Here is a 21,871-nt window from a genome sequence, read left to right as displayed (position 1 = left end):
AGTTTGTTATTGTTGTTATATCATTTTGTTATTGTTTAGTTATTAATAAAATTATGTATTATTTTCATATGCATTGTAATCATTTCCTTTTATCTCTCACACTTTTAATATAGAGAAAGGGCAAATAGCAATATTAAAATATTTCAGCTAATTAATTCCCTTTCAATGTGCACGAATTTCGTGCACTGGGCTACTAGTGTATGTATATATGTATATATATATGTGTGTGTATGAATGTATATATACACTAATAAAAGAGAAAGTTGCAAATTGGATGGACCTTTGTGACACCCACTAGCCAATCAAGAGCAAGTATGCAAATTAACCCAACCAATATGGCAGGTTAATTTGCATACACAGGTGCTGAGCAGCCAGAGTGGGACGCAGGTGTTTCGCACTGCCTCAGCCGCTCTGGACCTCTGGGCAGTGTGGGAAGGCAGAAAGGCGGCTGCAGGCTGGAGCCAAGGCAGAAAGGTGGCTCAGGGCAATGCGAAGGTGGTGCTGGCAGCCAGGGGATTGAAGGCCCATTCTTGAATGAATCTTCATGCATCTGGCCTCTAGTATATACACTGAATGGCCAGATTATTATGATCTCTGAACAAATAATAATCTGGCCACTCAGTGTATAGCCTATATAATAAAAGGCTAATATGCAAATTGTCCCCTCGACCAGGAGTTCGACCAGCAGGCAGGCCGGCCAACTGCCCATGTCCCCTCCCCCTGGCCAGGCTGATATATATATATATATATATTGAGTGGCCAGATTATTATGCGTTCAGAGATCATAATAATCTGACTACTCAGTGTATATATTATACATGGTGTACAAAATGTATACATACTTTTAATAATTATAAAGGCAGTATTTATGAAAATACTAGAGGCCCGGTGCAAGAAATTCATGCATGGGTGGGGGGTGTCCTTCAGCCCAGCCTGCACCCTCTCCAATCTGGGATCCCTCTCACAATCCAGGACTGCTGGCTCCCAACTGCTCGCCTGCCTGCCTTCCTGATTACCCCTAACTGCTTCTGCCTGCCAGCCTGATCACCCCCTAACCACTCCCCTGCCAGCCTGATTGATGCCTATCTGCTCCCCTGCCAGCCTGTTTTCCCCTAACTGCCCTCCCCTTCAGGCCTGGTCACCCCTAACTGCCCTCCCCTGTAGGCTTGGTCACCCCTAACTGCCCTCCCCTGCAGGCCTGGTCCCCCCCAACTGCTCTCCAGTGGAAGCCTGGTTCCCCCTCATCTGCCCTTCCCTGCATGCCCAGTCACCCCCACCTTCCCTTCTCTGCCAGCCTGGTCACCCCCAACTGCCCTCCCTTGCAGGCCTGGTCCCTCTCAACTGCCCTCCCCTGCTGGTGCCCATCTTGTGGTGTCCATCTTGTGTCCACATGGGGGCAGGATCTTTGACCACATGGGGGCAGCCATCTTTTGTGTTGGAGTGATGGTCAATCATGGGGGCAGGATCTTTGACCACATGGGGGCAGCCATCTTGTGTGTTGGAGTGATGGTCAATCTGCATATTACTCTTTTATTAGGATAGAGGCCTGGTGCATGGGTGGGGGGCAGCTGGTTTCCACTGAAGGGTGTCCCGGATCAGGTTGGGGGTTCCCTTGGGACTGGGCGAGGGGCCTGTGGTGGTTTGCAGGCTGGCCACGCCCCCTGGCAACCCACGAAGAGTATCTGGTATCTGGGGTTTATTTACCTTCTACAATTGAAACTTTGTAGCCTGGAGCGAAGCCAAGCCTTCTGCTTGCTCCCTGGTAGCAGCCATTTCTGTTGGGACTTATGTACTTTCTATAATTTAAACTTTGTAGCCTTAAGCGGAGGCCTGGGCTGGCCAGGGTGTGCAGAAATCTTGGCTTCCTCCATTGCCGGAGGCAACCCTAGCCTCCCGCTCTTTCCAGCTCTGTGGCTGCCACCATTTCTGTTTGGATTTGTTTACCTTCTATCATTGAAACTTTGTAACCTTGAGTGAAGGCCTAGGCCAGCAAGGGCAGGCAGAAAGCTTGGCTTCCTCCATTGCCTGGGAAATCCAAGCCTCCCTCCTGTTCTCTGTGGCTGTAGCAATCTTGGTTGGGTTTATTGGCATATTTGCTCCTGATTGGCCGGTGGGCGTGGCTTATTGGTGTAGCGGAGTGATGGTTAATTTGCATATTACTCTTTTATTAGATAGGATAGGATAGTTCATTTTCAAAATGTAATAGCATCTACAGAAATTGTTTGATTGTTTTGTCAATGCCTGTTTTCAAACTGATGACTCTGGTCCAGGCACTGCTGATAACTCAAAACAGTGGAATCATAAACTTCAAGAATCATTTCATTCGGTATTTATATGCCCTCAATTTGTTGACTGTTGCTGGTTTTGTGTGGAGAGCAGCTATAGCATTTTAACAGCTTCAAGCCTGGGACTAATGAGAGGGCACAATCCTTTCATGGCAAAGCCATGTGCAAGTCCCAGAACAATTATAGCCAAAGGCTATTGTTGTAAGCTTGACCTTATAGCCCAAACCTGTGGTCCCACGTGGCTGAGTGATATGGGCTATGGGAGGTGCAGCAAATAAACAAAGCTTGATCATGTGCATGTAACTGAATAGATTGGAAATCCACGAGAATGTTGCAACCATGCCCTTACTTTGCCTCGTGGAATCTGGCTATAAAATAAAGACTCAGCTTACAGGCTGTGGCACTGTCTCTCCATCAGAGAGAAGTGTCCCACCTAGACCCACCTTTTATTCTCTTGTCTGTCTTCTAAATCCTTCACCGCCCTTTCTCAGGCTCACCAAACCTGGCTGTGCTGGCGAGGCACATATGTTGCCCAATGTGGGGCTGAGTATGGGGAACAGGGGCCTAAGTTCAGGTTCACCCATGGCCATGCCAGCTCGGCACAGTTTTGTACTGTAAACAATATTTTTTGTACCCTCATAAAAAAAGTCTAATGGCACTTTAGGATAAATTTTCTTTGTTAAAGCTTAATCTGATTATTATTTCAAATCAGTTAAACCTGAAAAGGAGTAAAAACTAAGTGAGTTGACAGCTATTAAAGTGTGTATACATTTTGGGGGACACTCCATATTATGCAGCAATGAAAAAATAATTAAAACTGGGATAGACCTAGAGGGTATTATGTTAATTGAAATAAGTCAGAAAGAGAAAGACAAATACTGTATGGTTTCACTTATATGTGGAATCTAAACAAAACAAAACAAATAAACAAAACAAAATCAAACTCATAGAAACAGAGATCAAATGTATGGTTGTCAGAGGACAGGGGAATAATGGAATTGGTGAAGGGGAATATAATAAATAATAATTGTAATAAATTTGCATGGTGACAGATAATTACTAGAATTAGCGTGGTGATCAGATTGTAAGGTTGAATAACCATGCACCTATTATATACCTGAAACTTATCTAATATTGTATACCAACTATATATTAATTTAAAAAAAAAAAAACTTTTAAAATAGTTACTCACATGTAGAAAATACCTTGACAACAAATTCCAGACCAAATATCTGGTACTGTACCCTACTCAAGTTGACATATAAAATCAACCATCACAGGTTCTTGGATATCTGCCAACTCTAATCACTTGAGTTTACTCTATTATGAAATCTATTGTGATATTTTTTCACCTGAGATAAAGACAATAGTATATTCTAAATAAATAGTCCAAGCCACTTCCTGGATTTCTTCAGGCAGCATATTTCTTCAGATTAGCATATCAGAATGATTGGATGCTTCCTTCAATTGTGTGGCTGGCAAGACAAGTACTTTGTATTCTTACTTTTTGTTTAAAGTTCAACTTCTTCAGTGTCATTACTTGGTAAGAAACACATTTGTGCGTAAAAAAATTTTTCTTGATACCCTACTGAATAAACTAGATAAACTAAAATGATTTAGGGAGTTGATGGCTGATCCATTAAATTAATGTTCCCTTCTAGGCATGTAATGGAATCATAATATGTAGGAGAATTATTTTCAATGTTGGGAAATAAGCAGTGTATGACTAAGGATCTTAGTTTCATTCAGATTGACCACATGAATGCTTTCAGAGAAAAATATGCAGTGATATGCATTATCATCTTTGCATCTAAAAGACACATGTGTCATCCAATAATTGATTTTTTTCCAGTCCTATGAATAAAGAATGCAGTGGGAAAATTTACCTTGGGCTATTGCAGTGTAATTTGCTCTATAAATGTGAACTGTTCTTATAGAAGCATTCTAAATTGAAAGCCTAAACTTTTATTTCTTTAGTTTATGAAAGACTCTTCCTTCTGTGTATTGTTTAATAATAACTTTTGTAACTGGTGTCAGAAAGACAATTGGCTTAGTGTAAAATTAAAAATGAGTTAAGGAGAAGGCCAACAGTTTTCTATCATTAGCTTAATCTTCAATAACACTTCTCCCTTTACAATATCTAATGAATATCTCATAGTAGATAAACTTAAACTTCAAAACATCAATCTATTGGTATGGACTGGTAGCTCAGTTAGTTATTGCATCATCCCAATACACCAAAGTTCCAGGTTCAATGCCCAGTCAGGCCACATACAAGAAATATAAGAATCAACCAATTAATGCATAAATAAGTGGAACAACAAATAGATGTCTCTCTAACCCTCTTTCTCTCAAATGAATAAAGAAATAACATTAAAAAAAAACAAAGCATTCATCTATCAAATAATAATTTTATCTACATTTCTTCAAAACCCCAAAAGCAAGCTAAAATCCAGCATTTTTTGTCCTCAACCTCAGAAACAAGGGATATGTACCTATTATGTATATTGTGTTTGTCCTCTGTCCTTTAGATGCTTAAGATCTCCCTTTACTTGCCATTATAAAGGAAAAACTTCAGTTCTCACGTCCTTCTGTGTTTTTTTCCTGGGTGTCTCCTTTGTTACTCACACAGAACAATTCATTTCTGACACAGGTGGTCATCAAATATGTGGATGTGTTTCCACGCAACAAACAATTTATTGTGACCTCAGCTGGGTGGACAATTCATATCTATTTTGAGACTGTACCCAGAGATAATATCAAATTTCGCAGGTTAAAGGTTCAGTCCCACAAACCTCCTCCCCCCGCCCCCTCAGCTTCATCACTTAGGCATGATGGGACTATTAATTTTATTTTTTAGTTCTCTTTCCTCAAGAGAATGGGGAATGGGAATGAAAAGTCCAATCTTCTGATTGTGGCTTGGTTTATATGGTGACTAGCCCTCACCCCAGAGCTATCTAGGAGGACCCAAGCCAGAGTTGCCTGATTAGAACAAAAGACACTTCTGTGTCACCCAGGAAATTGCAAGGATTTCAGGAGCCTTGTGTTAGGAACTAGGTCAAAGACCAAATATTGGAACAAAAGATGCTCCTAGTGCTCTTACCATTTAAAAATTTATGAGGGTTTGAGAAACTCTGTCGGAAACTAGGATTAGAGACATACACACATTTACTTATTTTCTATTAAGGCTGTAGTAAAAATTACCCCATTAAAAACTTAAAAATTAAAGTAAAATTCAAGGTTACTAATCTTTGTGATAAGTGGGAGCTTGGGAAGAGGAATTTCTTGAATTTTCCCAGGGAATTCTAACTCAGAAGAGGCACATTGTTGATATGTCCTAAGCCTGAGTGCACCAAACCCTTAAAAAATGGTGATTATCTGCCGAAACCGGTTTGGCTCAGTGGATAGAGCGTCGGCCTGTGGACTGAAGGGTCCCAGGTTCGATTCCGGTCGGGGGCATGTACCTTGGTTGCGGGCACATCCCCAGTGGGGGGTGTGCAGGAGGCAGCTGATCGATGTTTCTCTCTATCATCGATGTTTCTAACTCTCTATCCCTCTCTCTTCCTCTCTGTAAAAAATCAATAAAATATATTTTAAAAAAAAGAAAAAAAATGGTGATTATCTGATTCAATGGTTAAAGAGTGAAACTCAAACATGATGTGAGATGATGCCAAATATTAACTGTATAGTTAAATAATGTAGTATCATGCACACCTGATAAAATATGATGAAACAGGAACTTTACTTCTGTGGTCTTCCACCCCAAAACCTGTAACCCCAGTCTAATCAAGAGAAAAAAAATCACCAGAAAAACTCCAGTTGAGGGACATTCTTCAAAATATCTCACCAATAATCCTTAAAACTGTCAAGGTCATCATTAAGAAGGAAAGTCTGACGAGTAGATAAAAAAGTTGTGGTACATATACCGGTAGCTAAGACATGCACTGACCACAAGGGGCAGTTCTCAACACAGGAGCTGCAGAGATGCGATAACTTGGCAGCGGCAGTTCTCGGGTGATGCACCCCGAAACCAGAGAGAAGGGAGCCTGATTCCTTGCTGGGCCGCGCGATTCCACCTTCTTGTTTACTGCATACTTGTGTTTGCATTCTACACCCTGTACGACAGCAACTTTGCAGAGTGCCTTCTCACACTTGGGACCCCTCAGGGGATGTCAGAGAGCTGGTTTCAGCCTGATCCTCACAGGCCAGGCCAAGGGACCCCACCTGCCAGAAGGGACCCTGCTCACTCTGCAGACACCCTTCGAGCCACGGCGCCACCCCAGGTGTGGCCTGTTGGGGCGGGACTGTGGGAGGTTGACTCCAGGGCATGTCTAGCCCATCTTGCCCAGTCCTGTCCCCCCAGCCACCTTCTAATTAATTTCCTTTCAATGTGCACAAATCCATGCACTGGGTCACTAGTATTGTACCAACTATGTATGGTATCAGGTGGGTACTAGACATATCAGGGAGAACACTTTGTAAAGTATACGATTGTCTAAATACTATGCTGTGCACCTGAAACTAATACAAATAATGTTGAATGAAAAGTATATTTGAAAAATAAAATTTGAATTAAAAAAGAAAGTAGTTTTAGAAACTTTCACAGTCTAGAAGAGCCTAAAAAGACATGATGACTAAATGTGATATAGAATCCTGAATGAGATCCTGGAATAGAAAATGGACATTAAGAAAAAACAACTAAGGAAATTTGAATAAACTATAGACTTTTGTTGGTAATAATGTGTCAATATTGGCTCATTAATTACAACAAATATGCCATGTTAATAATAGAACCTGGGAGTGGAGTATTTGGGAACTGTATTATCTTTGCAACATTTTTGTAAATCTAAAACTTTTCAAAAAATGTTTATAAAGAAAATGTAGTGTGAGTAGATCCATGAGTTACTTAAGTCACTAACAGGATTATGGTTGTTTGTGTTTGTTTTATGTGTTTTTGTCTTTTGTTTTTCTTCCCCCAATTGACTTTACGATACTTTGATAGACAAGGCAGGAATTAAGCCTATGCACAGGTTAAACTTCAGTTGTTTTTATGCAGCTATACTGTAGATCCTCACATACTTGAAATGGCAATGGAATTTGTAACCCAAAATACAGCAGTTAAATTCTGAACCTACTTGCCTGCTTCACAGGTATTTTGTATTGTTTATTGTTTTATTGTGTTTTGTTTGAAGCTATTTTCATTACACCATTAGCAACTTATTTTATAAATTAATGTGACTATTTCTGGAAATAAGATCAAGTTCAATTATGTTTTTAATACAGCTAAATATTAGCTCACTCACTTTTCTTCTTATTGAAATATCAGATATTTTCAACATTCTTCTCCAGCACATTACTTTTTTCCTATTCACAAAGTTCATATTCATCATATTCACTTTCTCAGGTTTTTAGCACACTTGCCCAGATTATTATGATAATATCTATGTGTAAACTGCTGATTTCTAATGTACATATTATTCACTAAAGTTTGAGTTTTTTCACACATGGCTGGAGTCAGGATGAGAAATAACATAAATTAATTTATACATATATTATACTTCTAAAAGTGTGATCTCTTTTTGCCAGAGGCTACATTTTTGCTTGATTTAAATTTTTATTTTGTTTTCTTCCTTCATCAGCAAACCCTTGGTGATAATGCATAAATCAATATCATAATAATAGAAAAATGCTTAAGAAAAGAAGACAAAAAGCACCTGATTCTGTGCTCTATAAATCTTAAACAAACTTCAAGACTAAAGAAATGCCAAATGCAGTTGAATATTAACTAATCATGTGCAGATTGAGAGATTTCAATGTACTGGGATTCTCTCCATTTAGCCCGAGTAAAAGTGAAATCAGGAGTGAAGTTATTTTGTTCCACCAATATTATCACCATTCTCCAGAAACTTATATCTTATTTCACTTGGAAATATATATAGTGAGGAGAGAGAGAGAGAGAGAGAGAGAGAGAGAGAGAGAGAGAGAGAGAGAGAGAGAGAGAGAGAGAGAGAGAGAGAGAGAGAGAGAGAGAGAGAGAGAGAGAGAGAGAGAGAGAGAGAGAGAGAGAGAGAGAGAAACAATGATGTGAGAGAAGCATTGATCGATTTCCTCCTGCACATGCCAGGACTGGAGGCCAAGCCTGTAACTTGGGTATGTGCTCTGACCCGGAATCAGTGTACAAGATGATACTCCATCCAACTGAGCCACACCAACATGGCTAAATATCTCTTAATTTAGTCTTGAAATATGTAAAGTAAATGTTCTAGGGGACCCTTTCTCCTCCCCACGTGGGAATCCATTCTGTGGGACTCTTTCCCTCTCCCCATGTGGAAGTCTGTACTTGTTCTTCAATAAATTTCCACCTTTGCTATACAAAAAAAATGTTCTAAACACCACAATATTGTTCACCAGCTGTGAAAAGTGAGAGAAATGATGTTCATTCAAAGAATTATATAGAAAGGCTTAACGGAGAAAACAAAAAAGTATAACATAGAAGTGTACCACCAGCACGGTGTATTTTACTCTATGAATTTAAAACCAATTTAAAATGAAATAAAACTTTTGACTTTTGAACTAACAAACACACAGTAAAAATGCACCTTTATTTTTATAACTTTATTAATACCTATATTAATGAATATAAGAAAACATGCAATACAGAACCTGGAATAGAACAATTAATACACATTTGCCACTGGACTACATACTGCCATCCTGGGTCATACAATATCCAACCTTCTCACTTCCAAAGCATAGCTAGAGCTGCTTTGGGATACTGTTCACTTTCAGATACTGTATGATGTCACAGAGGAGGAATTTTCTCCAAATACAAACATAAATCTATATTTCATAAAATTCCAAGTGTTTTAAATGAAGATAGCATAAATTTCACACATTTTATTTCTAAAGGTATCACATACAGTCACGAAACAATTGCCTTCATATATATTTTTTCATTTGTGCACACACATTTTTCTGAGTAGCCTTTTCATTACTACTGTCAACTGTCAGCTGTTGTCACCTTGCACTGATTTTAAAAATCACGTTTACTGAAAGCGCATGGATTGTTAATGTCCAAACGCTACTATGAATGAATATTTTAAGGCCTCTGCATGAAATTGCTCTGGTGTGGTAATTGGCACGTAATGTAAAAAGGTGTGTTTTTTTTTTCAAATACAGTTCAGCTTCTCTTACTCCCACATTTTCCAGGGCATTTGTGCCAATTGGAAACAGCCAAAATAGTGTGTAATGGTTGTGATGAAAACTTTTTGTAAGCATAACTACAAATTTGTTTTGAAACAAATATGAAAGAAGAAAAACAGAAATGATAACCATACTGGAAAATATGAATCAAAAGAGTGTAAAAAAAGCCTAAACAACTATATGTTCATAAATAAATATATATTAGGAGGTATATGCACATTCAGTCTTAATGTAAACAACAAGAAACTAATTTTGACAGATACATGTGGGTCAACTTTACTTAAATTTTCCATGACTAACAAGGATTGTGTGTTTGTTTGTTTGTGTGTGTGTGTGTGTGTGTGTGTGTGTGTGTGTGTGATATGACTTCTTTATAAGGAAAGACTGCACAATTTGTTATTTTTTGGTCTACTTTTACCCATTTTAATGAAAGTGTGTGACAAATATTAGTTTGGGAAGGCAGAGGCTCTTCATAACTGTCACCAATACACAATAGCACTAATTTTTTAACAGCCATTTTTGCTAACCAAGTTTACATTACCAGAAACAAAATGTTAAATAGCTAAATGAGACTACACAAAATATATTCTCTAAATTTATTACACTGTCTGTATCATATGTAAGTTTGTTTTAATACACCCACACAGTATTAGCTAAAACTTGAAGATAAGATTCAAGAAAAAATGTGTATATACTTAGCATATAAGATACACAGTGCTTGAATACATACTTATAAATTGAATATATTAATGCTATAGCTAGTAAATTATTAACCACATGTAACTGAACACAGCCACAAAAATTGAATAACCAGTCTCACTGAACATATTATCATACTTGCCATTCAATTTGAAGTTTTTATTTCAAACTAAATCAAATCTCTCTTTTTTTCAAGGGAATTATTTTCAATTGATGGTAAAACAATACTTTCTCTACTTCTGAGTCTAAATTTTTGCACATCAGAAGAGCCACCTTCGAGTTTTGTCAATCTATAGCTCTGTCCATCCATTCAAAGAAAGAATTTGCAATATGATGAGAAAGATCTCATCAGATCTGAAGCCTTGGAAGTTACAGGTTGCCAAGGCCAGACCTGTGGAAGCTTTGAAAGAGAATGCATAGGGGAGAATAACTGGGCTCACCCCTTTTGCCTCTTTGGCTACTTCTACCCTGCTTCCATTCAATGCCCTTCTGGTACAAACCCAGAAGAGGATGCCCAGTCTTTTAATATTATTAACACAGTCTAAGCCTGACTATATAGTCAGAGTTAGAAAGGGCAACAAAAGCATATTTGTTCATTCCTATATCTCTAGGAAAGGTATCAAAATATTGCCAATTTTTACATAGGAGGATTTAAGAGCCACACTTAAAACTCAATAAATCACACTAAAAGAAAATAATCCTAAGTATCTAATTTTGGTTCCTATTCTGATTTTTATCAACATAATACTCAATCATATTCCTAACATTTAATTTTTTCAGTTTCCCCCTTTATCTCTTTTTATTTATTTAATTTTGTGTGTGTAGACCACAACTAAAATGTGTAAATAAGAAAATGTGAAAATAACTAAATAGACGAAGATATTGTCCCACATTATCTTCCCTAGTTTTTAGAGAAAAAAGCCTAAATTCTACTGGAAGCTCTGATTTTGTCATTCTGGTTTTCTTTATCTTCCCCAGGTTTAAATCTTCATTGTCAACAATATCAGCAACAATATCAACACCTACACATGGTCATATTTCAATAAACTTTCAATCATCATCAGTCTTTTAGGACATGCACCTGGACTACCAGTATGCTCAAAATCTCTTTAAATATTAACAAACACAATGGAGAAAATATTAACAATACTAATTAATTTGAAATTTCACTAATTAAACTCTTGTAGTTAAAAGTGAATAAGTTGTTCTACACACCAAATCAAATATAATTTAAAGAGTTTCATAATGGGAACAATATATTCTCAAAATGCTACGTAATCTGCTGGGCACAAGAAGAGAAGCTTTCTCAACATTCAGTGCAAACCTTCACCAATGAAATTATACATTTACCACAGTTTATATTACAACATTTACATACATTTTAACCATAAATTACATATCTTCAAGTTACACATTACAAAGTCTACATCTAATTTAATTAACAAGAAATATTCACTCACCCCACCCCAATTAATACATCAATTGTCTCTTGATTTAGTGTAATATGGAAACAAAACATTTTCTTGGTTTTGCTATGGAGGAAAATTAAATTGGTGCTGTTTCTGTATATTGGTGAAATGTGCACATAGACAACCATGGCCAGTTATAAGGACAAAAAAAAAAGAAAAAAAATTAAAACAGACAACAGAAGGAAACTAATGTTCCCTGGGAATACTACTGTATTCTTTGCTTAGAACATATTTTGTTTTCATATATGATATTTTGTTGTGTCTTTTTTTGTGTGTTATTGGGGTATTTCTCATCTACCCGAAGAAGCAGTCATGAACCTCATATCTCCCTCTGCACATCTCCTTAGAATTCTATACTGTAACACCTTTAATGTAAATTTATAATTCCATTACTTGAAAAGTTCCTTCCTGACTCTGATCTTGTTATCAGTGGTTGTCTTTAGTTAGTGGAGCTAGAATGGCAAAAATCCCTTAGTCATATAGGTTTATTATGTTGTTTTATCTACAGTCATATTAACTTGTTTACTTTTTTACTGAACATCTTTTGGTATCAGCGTATTCAGCAGTCATAACAACATTTAAATCTCCCTGATAGTCTTTAGAAAATAGCAGTTTCCAGTCATAGGTGTAAATGAATCATCCATTAACTGCATTCATGTTCCTTGTGATTTTCTAGGCTGCGATTTTCCAGAAGAGAAAGACCTGATTAATAATGGAACATAGGCTTAAAATGGCAGATAAAATATGATTTCTGATGCACTTTACACTAAATTACAAAGACAAATTTTTATAGAAAGAGGCCCTTTTAGCAAATACTTGCCTAATTTGGGCACAGATATTGCACTTCAGTGTCTCGAACTCTACTAAAGAGTAGAGAATAGGTTATAGACAAAAATCTGTACAGTGTATGTATATTCTTTACAGAAAATGTATATACAAATTATATCAACAATATATTCTTCAAATAAAGGTAGAAAACATAAAAAGACAGAGGCAAAAATATAAGAGATATTTACACTCACTACTGTGCATTTCTGTACAAACACTAATAACAAAAAACTGGAGACTAACAACAAATATCAAACAAAAAGACAAACAAAATACAAACCTATTTATACCATCTAATGTTATCTGAACAAAAGTTGAAATAAACTAAAGGTACTCTTTAGATATTTCAATTAACTAGATATTTCAATTAACTAGATAAATAAACTAAAGGTACTCTTTAGTTTATTTCAATTTAACTAGATATTTTATTTGAAAATTAGATATTTTCTAGTTTTCCATTTGCTATCTACTAGGTCTACAACAATCAGAATGGAAAAAAAATCAATAATATTGCACAATTTGGTAAAAATAAATGAAAAAACTACTGTGCATCAGAAATACTATACATTACATATTAATATCTGTCATAATAAGCCTTTCTGTACAAAAGGTGTGATATTTTCTATTTTTTTAAATATACATTCTAAATTAAACAAATTGTAAACTTATTTTTATCTTTTGACTAAGGGTCTAGCTCTAGAATATATTCTGGTATCTGTGTCTATTTACATAGCTATTTACAAACTTAACAATTTGGAATATTCATTGAAATTGGATCTTAAATTTTGGTTGTATACATTATGTTGAAAAATGAAATTAGCCATTGTAGTTTTACAAGGGATGTTCTTCCATAATGGGAGAATCATCCCTAGAGGGTCTAGCCTTTTGGCCTGCAGTGAAGGTTTTCAAAGGAATGACTTAAACTGAATCATCACTAGGATGAATTCTTTCAGACATAGTATAAAACTGAGATCTTGTACTAACTTGCACTCGATGATCAAGAGACAGTAGTCCTTCAGGTCCAGCCTCTTGCCCCCAACCCTGCTGCAAACCCATCAGTGGCCGTGCAGGGCTGCGATGGTGGGCAGCAGCTTGTGGCAGTGGAGGGCTGTGGTGGATTACAGCAGCCTGTGCTGGTGGAGAGCTATGGCTAAGAGCAGTAGCCTGTGCTAGAGGAGGACTGTGTTGGAGATCAGAGACCTGTGTTGGTGGAGGGCTATGGCACAGTGCCATAACTTGGGTCACTGGAGGGCTATGACAAATAGCAATGGTCTGTGTCTCTGGAGGGCTGCAGCGGCCAGCAGAGGCTGGTGTCAGGGGTGGGCTGTGGCATAGAGCAGAGGCCTGTGTGTGTGAAGGGCTGGCATGGGTCAGAGAAGCTGGCATCCAGCAGGCATCAGAATGGCCCAAGATGAGACATTCTTGAGTGCAGTTGTCAGAGGCCTCTTCCACCGTTGGTTGAACAGTTATTTCTGCAGCTATTAGGGTGGAAAACAAATGATAAAAATTATATTACAAAGGCATATTTTTATTAGCCACTTAAAATAAATCAAAATTTTATTACAAAGGCATATTTTTGTTAGGTACTTAAAATAAATCTTATTGTTAGAGGAAAAATTAAAAAATATCTATCTATCTATATAAAAGCCTATGTGACCATAATGACTGGATGACTGGCCAGTAGCTATGACATGCACTGATCACCAGGGGGCAGACACTCAATGCAGGAGCTACAGCCTGGTGGTCAGTGAGCTCCCACAGCCAACCTCCCATGGTCGGCCAACCTCCACAGCCCTTGCCCCTGGCTAGCCTGTGGCCCCTCCCCCTGGCCAACCCACCAACCTCACACAGCCCTTCCTCCCTAGGCCTGCCCCCATCGGCCCCAACTGGGGTGGGCTGGCTGGCCAACCTCCTGCGGCCCCTTCCCTGAGCATGCCTGCCACAATCGGCCCTGATGGGGCGGCCCCTCCACCTGGCTGGCCTCCCCGATCAGGCCCAATCGGGGCAGGTCAGCTGGTCAACCTTCCACAGTCCCTCTCTCTGGCCAGCCTGCCCCAATCGGCCCTGGACCCCCATCAGGGTGGGAGATAGCCATGATTAGTCCCAATCACAGGCCAGGCCGATGGACCCCACCAGTGCATGAATTCGTGCACCGGACCTCTAGTATACTATAAATACATTAGAGACTTATAATATTTTAACAATTGATTCTTGATTTCTCAAGAAATAATTCCTAGAGGAACAGAAATAACCAGGAGTGGATGGATGGGTCTCATTTTCATAATTAGGATACTTTGGCCTAGTCTCCCACATGTATATATTTTTAATTGTGTTTGTGACTATACGTGGAAACTATGATCATTGATCTATACATTAGTCAGTTAATATATGGCTTCTAACTAACACAAAGTAAGGACATAAGTGAAATGAATAGGAAAACCAGTCATAGAAACGTATAATGAGCTAACCAATTATAGCTAACCATTTGGTTAAGAGTTTAATTAATTAATTTGAGAATCAATCAAAGAATAAATTAGGTTAATTTGAAAACATAGTTTATTGAACTCTAAAATGCCTTTTTGTTTTAAGAATGAACTGTAGCTACAATTACCTCAAAGGTAATTGATTCCTGTATTTCTCATTTTCTGAAATCATGACAAATCAGTATAGAAACATAATGAACTACTGATATAAAGTACTTTGTGCTAACCTAATACTTTCTAAAACTCCTTTATAAGTTTCTATAAAGTTTTCAAATGCCAATAGGTTTCAAATATCAATAAGTACACCATACAAAGACCCACAAAATCAAGAGTAGCTATATCAATATAAAAATAACTTTAGAACAAATAATGTTATTAGCTATAATGAATGATGTTGCATCATAATAAAAGGTTCATTCTCTAAGAATACATAATTCAAAATTTAAAAATATAAATTCCTGATCCTATAAATCTTCAAAAAATATAGAGTCCAATGACTGTCATTATCCTATCACACTTACAACTAAAGAACAAGATATATGCAAACTGACTTTCATTAAGACTAAATATCTCCATTAGGTAACCATTTACATTTCTTCATTTAAAAAATGTCCCTATGAGATTAAAATTTAAAATATTCTATCTTTTTACCCAATCATATTTGAGAAATAGTTAGAAAGGTAGAGTTTTATGTATTTTGGGTGATATTAAATTATAAATTTTGCACGGAAATATATGAATGCACATATAACTATACTTGAAAGAAAAATTAATTTCCTGGTCACCATAAAAGCAAATGATCTGGCAGACTTAAGTTTTACAACAAAATAATACATTATAATTTCAACATTGAGTCATTTGCCTATTTATGATAAAGAAATTCATACAAAGTCATTTTCACTGAAAGGAAATATTATAAGCATTCTTTTAAAGAGCTCTATTGAGATATAATTCACCCATTTAAAATGAACAATTTAGTAGTTTTTATTATATTCACAAAGTTGTGCAACTATCACCACAATCAATTTGGGGATATTCTTATCCTATAAAAAGAAACCTTGTCTACATTAGCAGTCTCAGCTCATTTTCCCCTAAACTCCACAGCCCTAAGCAACCATTAATCTACCTTTTATTTCTTTTATATATTAGCTAATTTTAAACATGTAATATAAATTAAATCCTTCACCTGGAGTCTTTTGTGACTGGAATTATACTACCTGATATCAAATTATAATACAAGTCTGTAGCAATCAAAAAGCATGGGACTTGCATAAAAACAGACATAGATCAATGGAACAGAATAGAGAGCACATAAATAAACCCATACCTTTAAGTTTAACCAATATATGACAAAAGAGACAAAAACACACAATGGAGTAAAGACAGTCTTTTCAATAAATGGTATTTGAAAAAAATGAAACTAGACCACCTTCTTACACCCTAGATAAGATTTAACTCAAAATGGATTAAAGACTTAATGTAAGACTCGATGCCATAAAACTCTAGAAGAAAACATAGGCAGTAAAATCTCAGACATTTCTCATAGCAATATTTGTTCGGACATATTGCCTCAGGCAAGGGAAACAAAAGAATAAATAAACAAATAGGTCTACATCAAACTAAAAAGTTTTTACACAGCAAAAGAAACCATCAACAAAGCAGAAAGAGAACTTACTAAAATGGGAGAAGATATTCGCCAATGATATATCCAATAAGGGATTAATATCCAAAATTATAAAGAACTCATACAAATCACCAAGAAAACAAGCAATTCAATTAAAAAATGGACAGAGAACCTGAATAGACAACTTCCCCAAAGAAAACATATAGATGGCCAATAGACCATTTAAAAGATGTTCAAAGTCACTAATCATCAATGAATTGCAAATTAAAACCACAATGAGATATGAGGAGCTAACATTGATAAAACAACAAACAACAATGTTGATGAGGATGTAGGGAAAAGAGAATCTCTTGCACTGTTTGTGAGGATGCAGATTGGTGCAGTAACTATGGAAAACAATATAAAGTTTCCTCAAAAAAAAGTAACTACCTTATTACCCAGTGATTTCATTTCTGGGTTTATATATCTGAAGAAATCCAAAGCACTAGTTCAAAAGAATATATGCACTCCCATGTTCATTGCAGCATTATTGAGAATAGTGGAGATATGGAAGCAACCCAAGTGCCCATCAATAAATGAGGGGATAAAAAAGAAGTGGTACAATACATACAATGGAATATTACTTGGTCATAAAAATAATAAAATCTTACTATTTGTAACAGCATGGATGGACTTAGAGAATATTATGTTAAGTGAAATAAGTTAATCAGAGAAAGACAAATTCCATATGATTTAACTTATTCAAGAAATCTAAATAGTACAATAAACAAAATAGGAACAGACTCATAGATACAGAGAATAGACTGATGGTTGTCAGAGGGGACAGGTATCAGAGAGCTGGGTGGGAAAGTTCAAGGTATTAAGAACCACAAAGTGGTAGACACAAAAGAGTAATGGGAATATAAAGTAGTGGATAGAGAATATAGTCAATAATCTAAACTAATAAAAGGGTAATATGTTAATTAGACCGGATAGACCGGACGTCTTCCGGACATCCTTCTGAACAAAGCTGCAGCTACGAGAGCTGAGGCAAGCCTCCATGGCTGGGAGGGCCCATCACAGAGCCCCGGCCGGGTGGGCAAGGCCTCCCTGTGGGTGGCGATGAATGGCAGAGCCCAGGCCAGGTGGCAAGGGCCTACCTCTGCACTGCGATTGATCCCAGAGCCCCAGCAAGGTGAGCAGTGCTTCCCTGTGGGCGGGGATCAATGGTGGAGCCCAGGCCTGGTGGGCAGGGCTCCCTGTGCATGGGGATGAATGGCAGAGCCCAGGCCAGATGGGCAGGGCCTCCCTCTGCTCTGCAATTGATCCCAGAGCCCCAGCAGGGTGGGCAGGGCCTCCCTCTGTGCAGCATGGATCACAGAGCCTGGGCAAGGTGGGTAGGGCCTCTTTCTATGGTGGCTGCCATCAATCACAGAGCCCCCGTGTGGTGGGCAGGGCCTCCCTCTGTGGGACATCAATATGGGGGCTCCCAGACTGCAAGAGGGCACAGGCCAGGCTGAGAGACTCCTCCAAGTGTGCAAATTTGGTGCATTGGGACTCTAGTCTATATATATAAAAGCCTAAGTGACTGGCCAGTAGCTATGATGCATACTGACCACCAGGGGGCAGACACTCGATACAGGAGCTGCTGAGTGACAGCAACTTTGCAGAGTACCCTCTCGCACTTCGAGAACCCCTTGGGGGATGTCGGACTGTCGGTTTCAGCCCAATCACCATAGGCCAGGCTGAGGGACCCTACCGGGGCATGAATCCGTGCACTGGGCCTCTAGTCTATATAAACTGAGTGGCCAGATTATTATGACCATCCCATCAGTACTTTGTTGGGCCACCTTTTGCCTTCAATACTGTGGCGATTCTTCTTGGCATTGACTCCACGAGATGTTGAAAGGTGATGCGAGGAATCTGACACCATGCCTGATGAATAGCACTGTCCAGTTCTGTGAGATTTGATGGTTGTGGAACCAGCTACCTGATGGCTCTTTTAACCTCGTCCCACAAATGCTCAATTGGATTGAGATCTGGTGATTGTGGGGGCCACCTAAGCAAGGTAAAGTCTCCCTCATGTTCTTGAAACCACTCCTGCACAATACGAGCACCATGGCATGGCACATTGTCTTGCTGGAAGAAGTCATCTCCATTGGGATACACCATCAACATGATAGGATGAACTTGATCAGCAACGATACTTAGGTATGTTGTGCTATTCAGACATTGTTCCACATGAATTAAAGGGCCCAAATCATGCCAGGAAAACATGCCCCAAACCATAACACTGCCCCCCACCAGCTTGAAGGGTTGTACTCATGCATGTGGGGTGCATGCTTTCATGCTGTTTCCACCAAATTCTCACTCTGCCATTTGCATGATGCAACTGGAAACATGATTCATCGGACCACATGATGACTTTTTTCCAATGCTCGACTGTCCAATGCTTGTGTTCCTGTGCGAATTGGAGACATTTTATCTTGGTAACTGCAGACAGCAAAAGTGTTCGAACAGGCCTTCGGCTTCCATATCCCATACCATGCAGTGTACAATGAACAGTGTGTTCAGAAATCATTTGAGAGGATCCGTGATTAAGATCTGCAGTAATTCGATGCACTGTTGCCCTTCTGTTGTCTTGTACCAGTCTTACCAGTCTCCGTTCTGCCCTAACATTGACTAGTTGCTGACGGCCACAATTCGCATGTTCAGATCCAGATTTTTGGCTGACAGTCCATCCTTTAAACACTTTAGCCCTAACCAGTTTGGCTCAGTGGATAGAGCATCAGACTGCAGACTCAAGGGTCCCATGTTCAATTCCGGCCAAGGGCATGTACCTTGGTTGCAGGCACATCCCCAGTAGGGGCTGTGCAGGAGGCAGCTGATTGATGTTTCTCTCTCATTGATGTTTCTAATTCTCTCTCCCTCTCCCTTCTTCTATGTAAAAAATCAATAAAATATATTAAAAAAAAAAACTTTAAACACTCTGAGCGCCAACAATCATCCCACGTTCAAAGGTTGTTAAATTGCATTGTTTACCCATATCTTCAGAAAAAAATCACTTCTACTGCAGTGGTAAACAACCTGTTTCCTTATTTATAATGGTCTGGCCCTCTAGCAACTTCAGCGTGAAATTACAGCTAATTTGCCTACAAACATCAGGTGGTCATAATAATCTGGCCACTCAGTGTATATAAAACTGTAATATGCAAATTGACCGAACAGCGGAACAACAGAACAACCGGTTGCTATGATGTGCACTGACCACCAGGGGTGGTGTGGGGAATATTGTGTGCTTTGGCAGGTGGAACATGGCGGGTATCGGCCATGGTGGAATGGTGGAGCAGGTGAGTGGGGATGCCAGACCAAGGCAGGGCACCAGTCGCTGTCATTGGGGTGAGCCTCTGGAGGTTACTGAAAAAAATTATTTGTTCCCAAGTACTGAGGTTCCACCGGGTGCTTGCACCTGCTGCTGGCATCGGTCCCACTCGCACCCGCTGCTGGCGCTGGAGCCACCACTTGCACCCACTGCCAACACTGGTCCCAATCGCTTGGCACTGTCAGAGGGTGCCAGTGGTGGCTGCCGCCCCAATTGCCCCTGAGGGCTTCTCCACCTCCTCCTGTTCCTGAGGGGTGATTGTGGCAGCAGCCGCCACTGGCACCCACTGACAGCGTTGGCCTTGCTCGCACCCACTGTTGATTCTGCCCCAATTGTTCTGTTCCATCAGCAAGTGCGAGTGGGACTGGCACCATCAACGTGCGGTGTGGAAGCAGCAGTTGTGGGTGCAGGGCTGACAGCAGACAGGGGACCAAGGATTGTGGCTGGAGAGGCCAGGCGGGGGAACAGAGGATGGGCTGAGACCCACCCTTGTGCCCACCGCAGGCTGGCATTCCACAGTTCCTTTCAAGGTGCACAAATTCGTGCACTGGGCCCCTCCTATTGTAATAAATATGTAGGGTGCCAGGTGGGTACTTGAAAAAATTGTGGTGAGGGGGAACTCTATAAAATATATGATTTATCTAACTATTATGCTATATACCAGAAGCTAACACAAAATAATATGGATTGTAATTTTCAATTGAAAAAAATTAAAATAGCAGTCCATCGCCTTAACGACTCCCTGACTAATGTAGTTACCAATAATACCAAACACCTTGGTCATCCAGGAGGTCCTTGGGTGGGGCAAGAAAGTATAAATACACAGGGGTCTCCACCCAGCTTCCCTTTTGTATGACACAAAATCAAAACAATGCCCCTTTGTGTGTAAAATTAAAGAGAGGTTTCTGGCTTGTGTGGACACCAAAGAAAGGGTGTCACTACTATCACTACTTGCCCGCGGTAGAAGTGCAGAAAATGTAACTAAGACCTTGTCTATACAAAAAGAAATAGACAGCCAGTTTGAAAGGGTATTGCCATGGACTAGAACAAAGAATATCCTTACATGATATTATTCTACACTGTCATTAAAATTTCCCCCAGATTTGGATCACCCCCATTACTTATAATAGTTCCTCACGCCCATGGGGCGGGGGGGGAGGGGGGAAATCATCTGTTTGGTGCTTGGAGACAAACGTAACACATCTCTAGATATTTTAGAATTACAACAGCATATTATATAATTACCCCAAACAAACTTACAAACTAATTCTTTGAATGTCTGGCAGCAATTTAAAAAGGACATGAAAGGGTTTAATCCCTTCCACTGTGTAGAGGGCCCCCTGGGAAGGCACCTGAGCATTATAAATTGGCCCCTCTTGCCCTTTTGGCCAAGAGGGACCTGCTTCTCACAATCCAATTGTCCACAGCTGTTGCCTGAGCTTCTGTTCATGCCAAGGTTGAAACCTCGTGATGGCTGGTACCATGGATCTGTCTCTCGACCAGTGGGGTGAGCTGGGCCTCCTTGGAGAAGAAACCTGGGTTACACAGATATGTGATCAGTGTTGGGACCCTGCCAGCAGGTGAGGGGATCCTAAGGCAGGTGCTGGGCGTGGAGGCCATGGGGGCATAGGCGACCAAGGAGACAGAACTAAACCTCACATCACCCTGCTTGTCCCCAGAGGATGGCTGGTTAGCCAGAGACGGGTAAGATTCCTCAGGGAAGGAACAACCTAAGACAGGCACAGTCGCATAGGGGCCATCAGGAGAGAACTTGGGGGTCAACAGAGGTGGGGCACAGACCTTCACCCCCCCAAGTTTGTAGGGGCCTGAACCCTCACCCCTGCTGAAGGAGATCTCCTGTCCCCATGGCTGCTCAGCTTCACATGCCCAGCTCAAACCGGGACCCAGGTAACAGAGAC

General features: G+C 39.5%; 1 protein-coding gene across 6 annotated transcripts in view; it reads right to left on the bottom strand.

Annotated features, from left to right (window-relative positions):
* Positions 1 to 13,402: 13,402 nt before the first annotated feature.
* PCDH11X (protocadherin 11 X-linked) overlaps positions 13,403 to 21,871 on the bottom strand; it is a 1,077,187-nt gene continuing 1,068,718 nt past the window's right edge. For 5 of the 6 annotated variants that reach the window (XM_054719537.1, XM_054719583.1, XM_054719637.1 and 2 more), the window contains one exon: positions 13,403 to 13,962. In XM_054719537.1, coding sequence (XP_054575512.1) covers positions 13,403 to 13,962 — 560 coding nt within the window. The remainder of the gene's footprint in view (positions 13,963 to 21,871) is intronic. The other variant, XM_054719723.1, reaches the window with a different exon arrangement.

This window comes from Eptesicus fuscus, chromosome 1 (genome assembly GCF_027574615.1).
Source record: "Eptesicus fuscus isolate TK198812 chromosome 1, DD_ASM_mEF_20220401, whole genome shotgun sequence".
Classification (NCBI taxonomy): Eukaryota; Metazoa; Chordata; class Mammalia; order Chiroptera; family Vespertilionidae; genus Eptesicus; species Eptesicus fuscus.
This window is presented reverse-complemented; position numbering and strand designations above follow the sequence as displayed.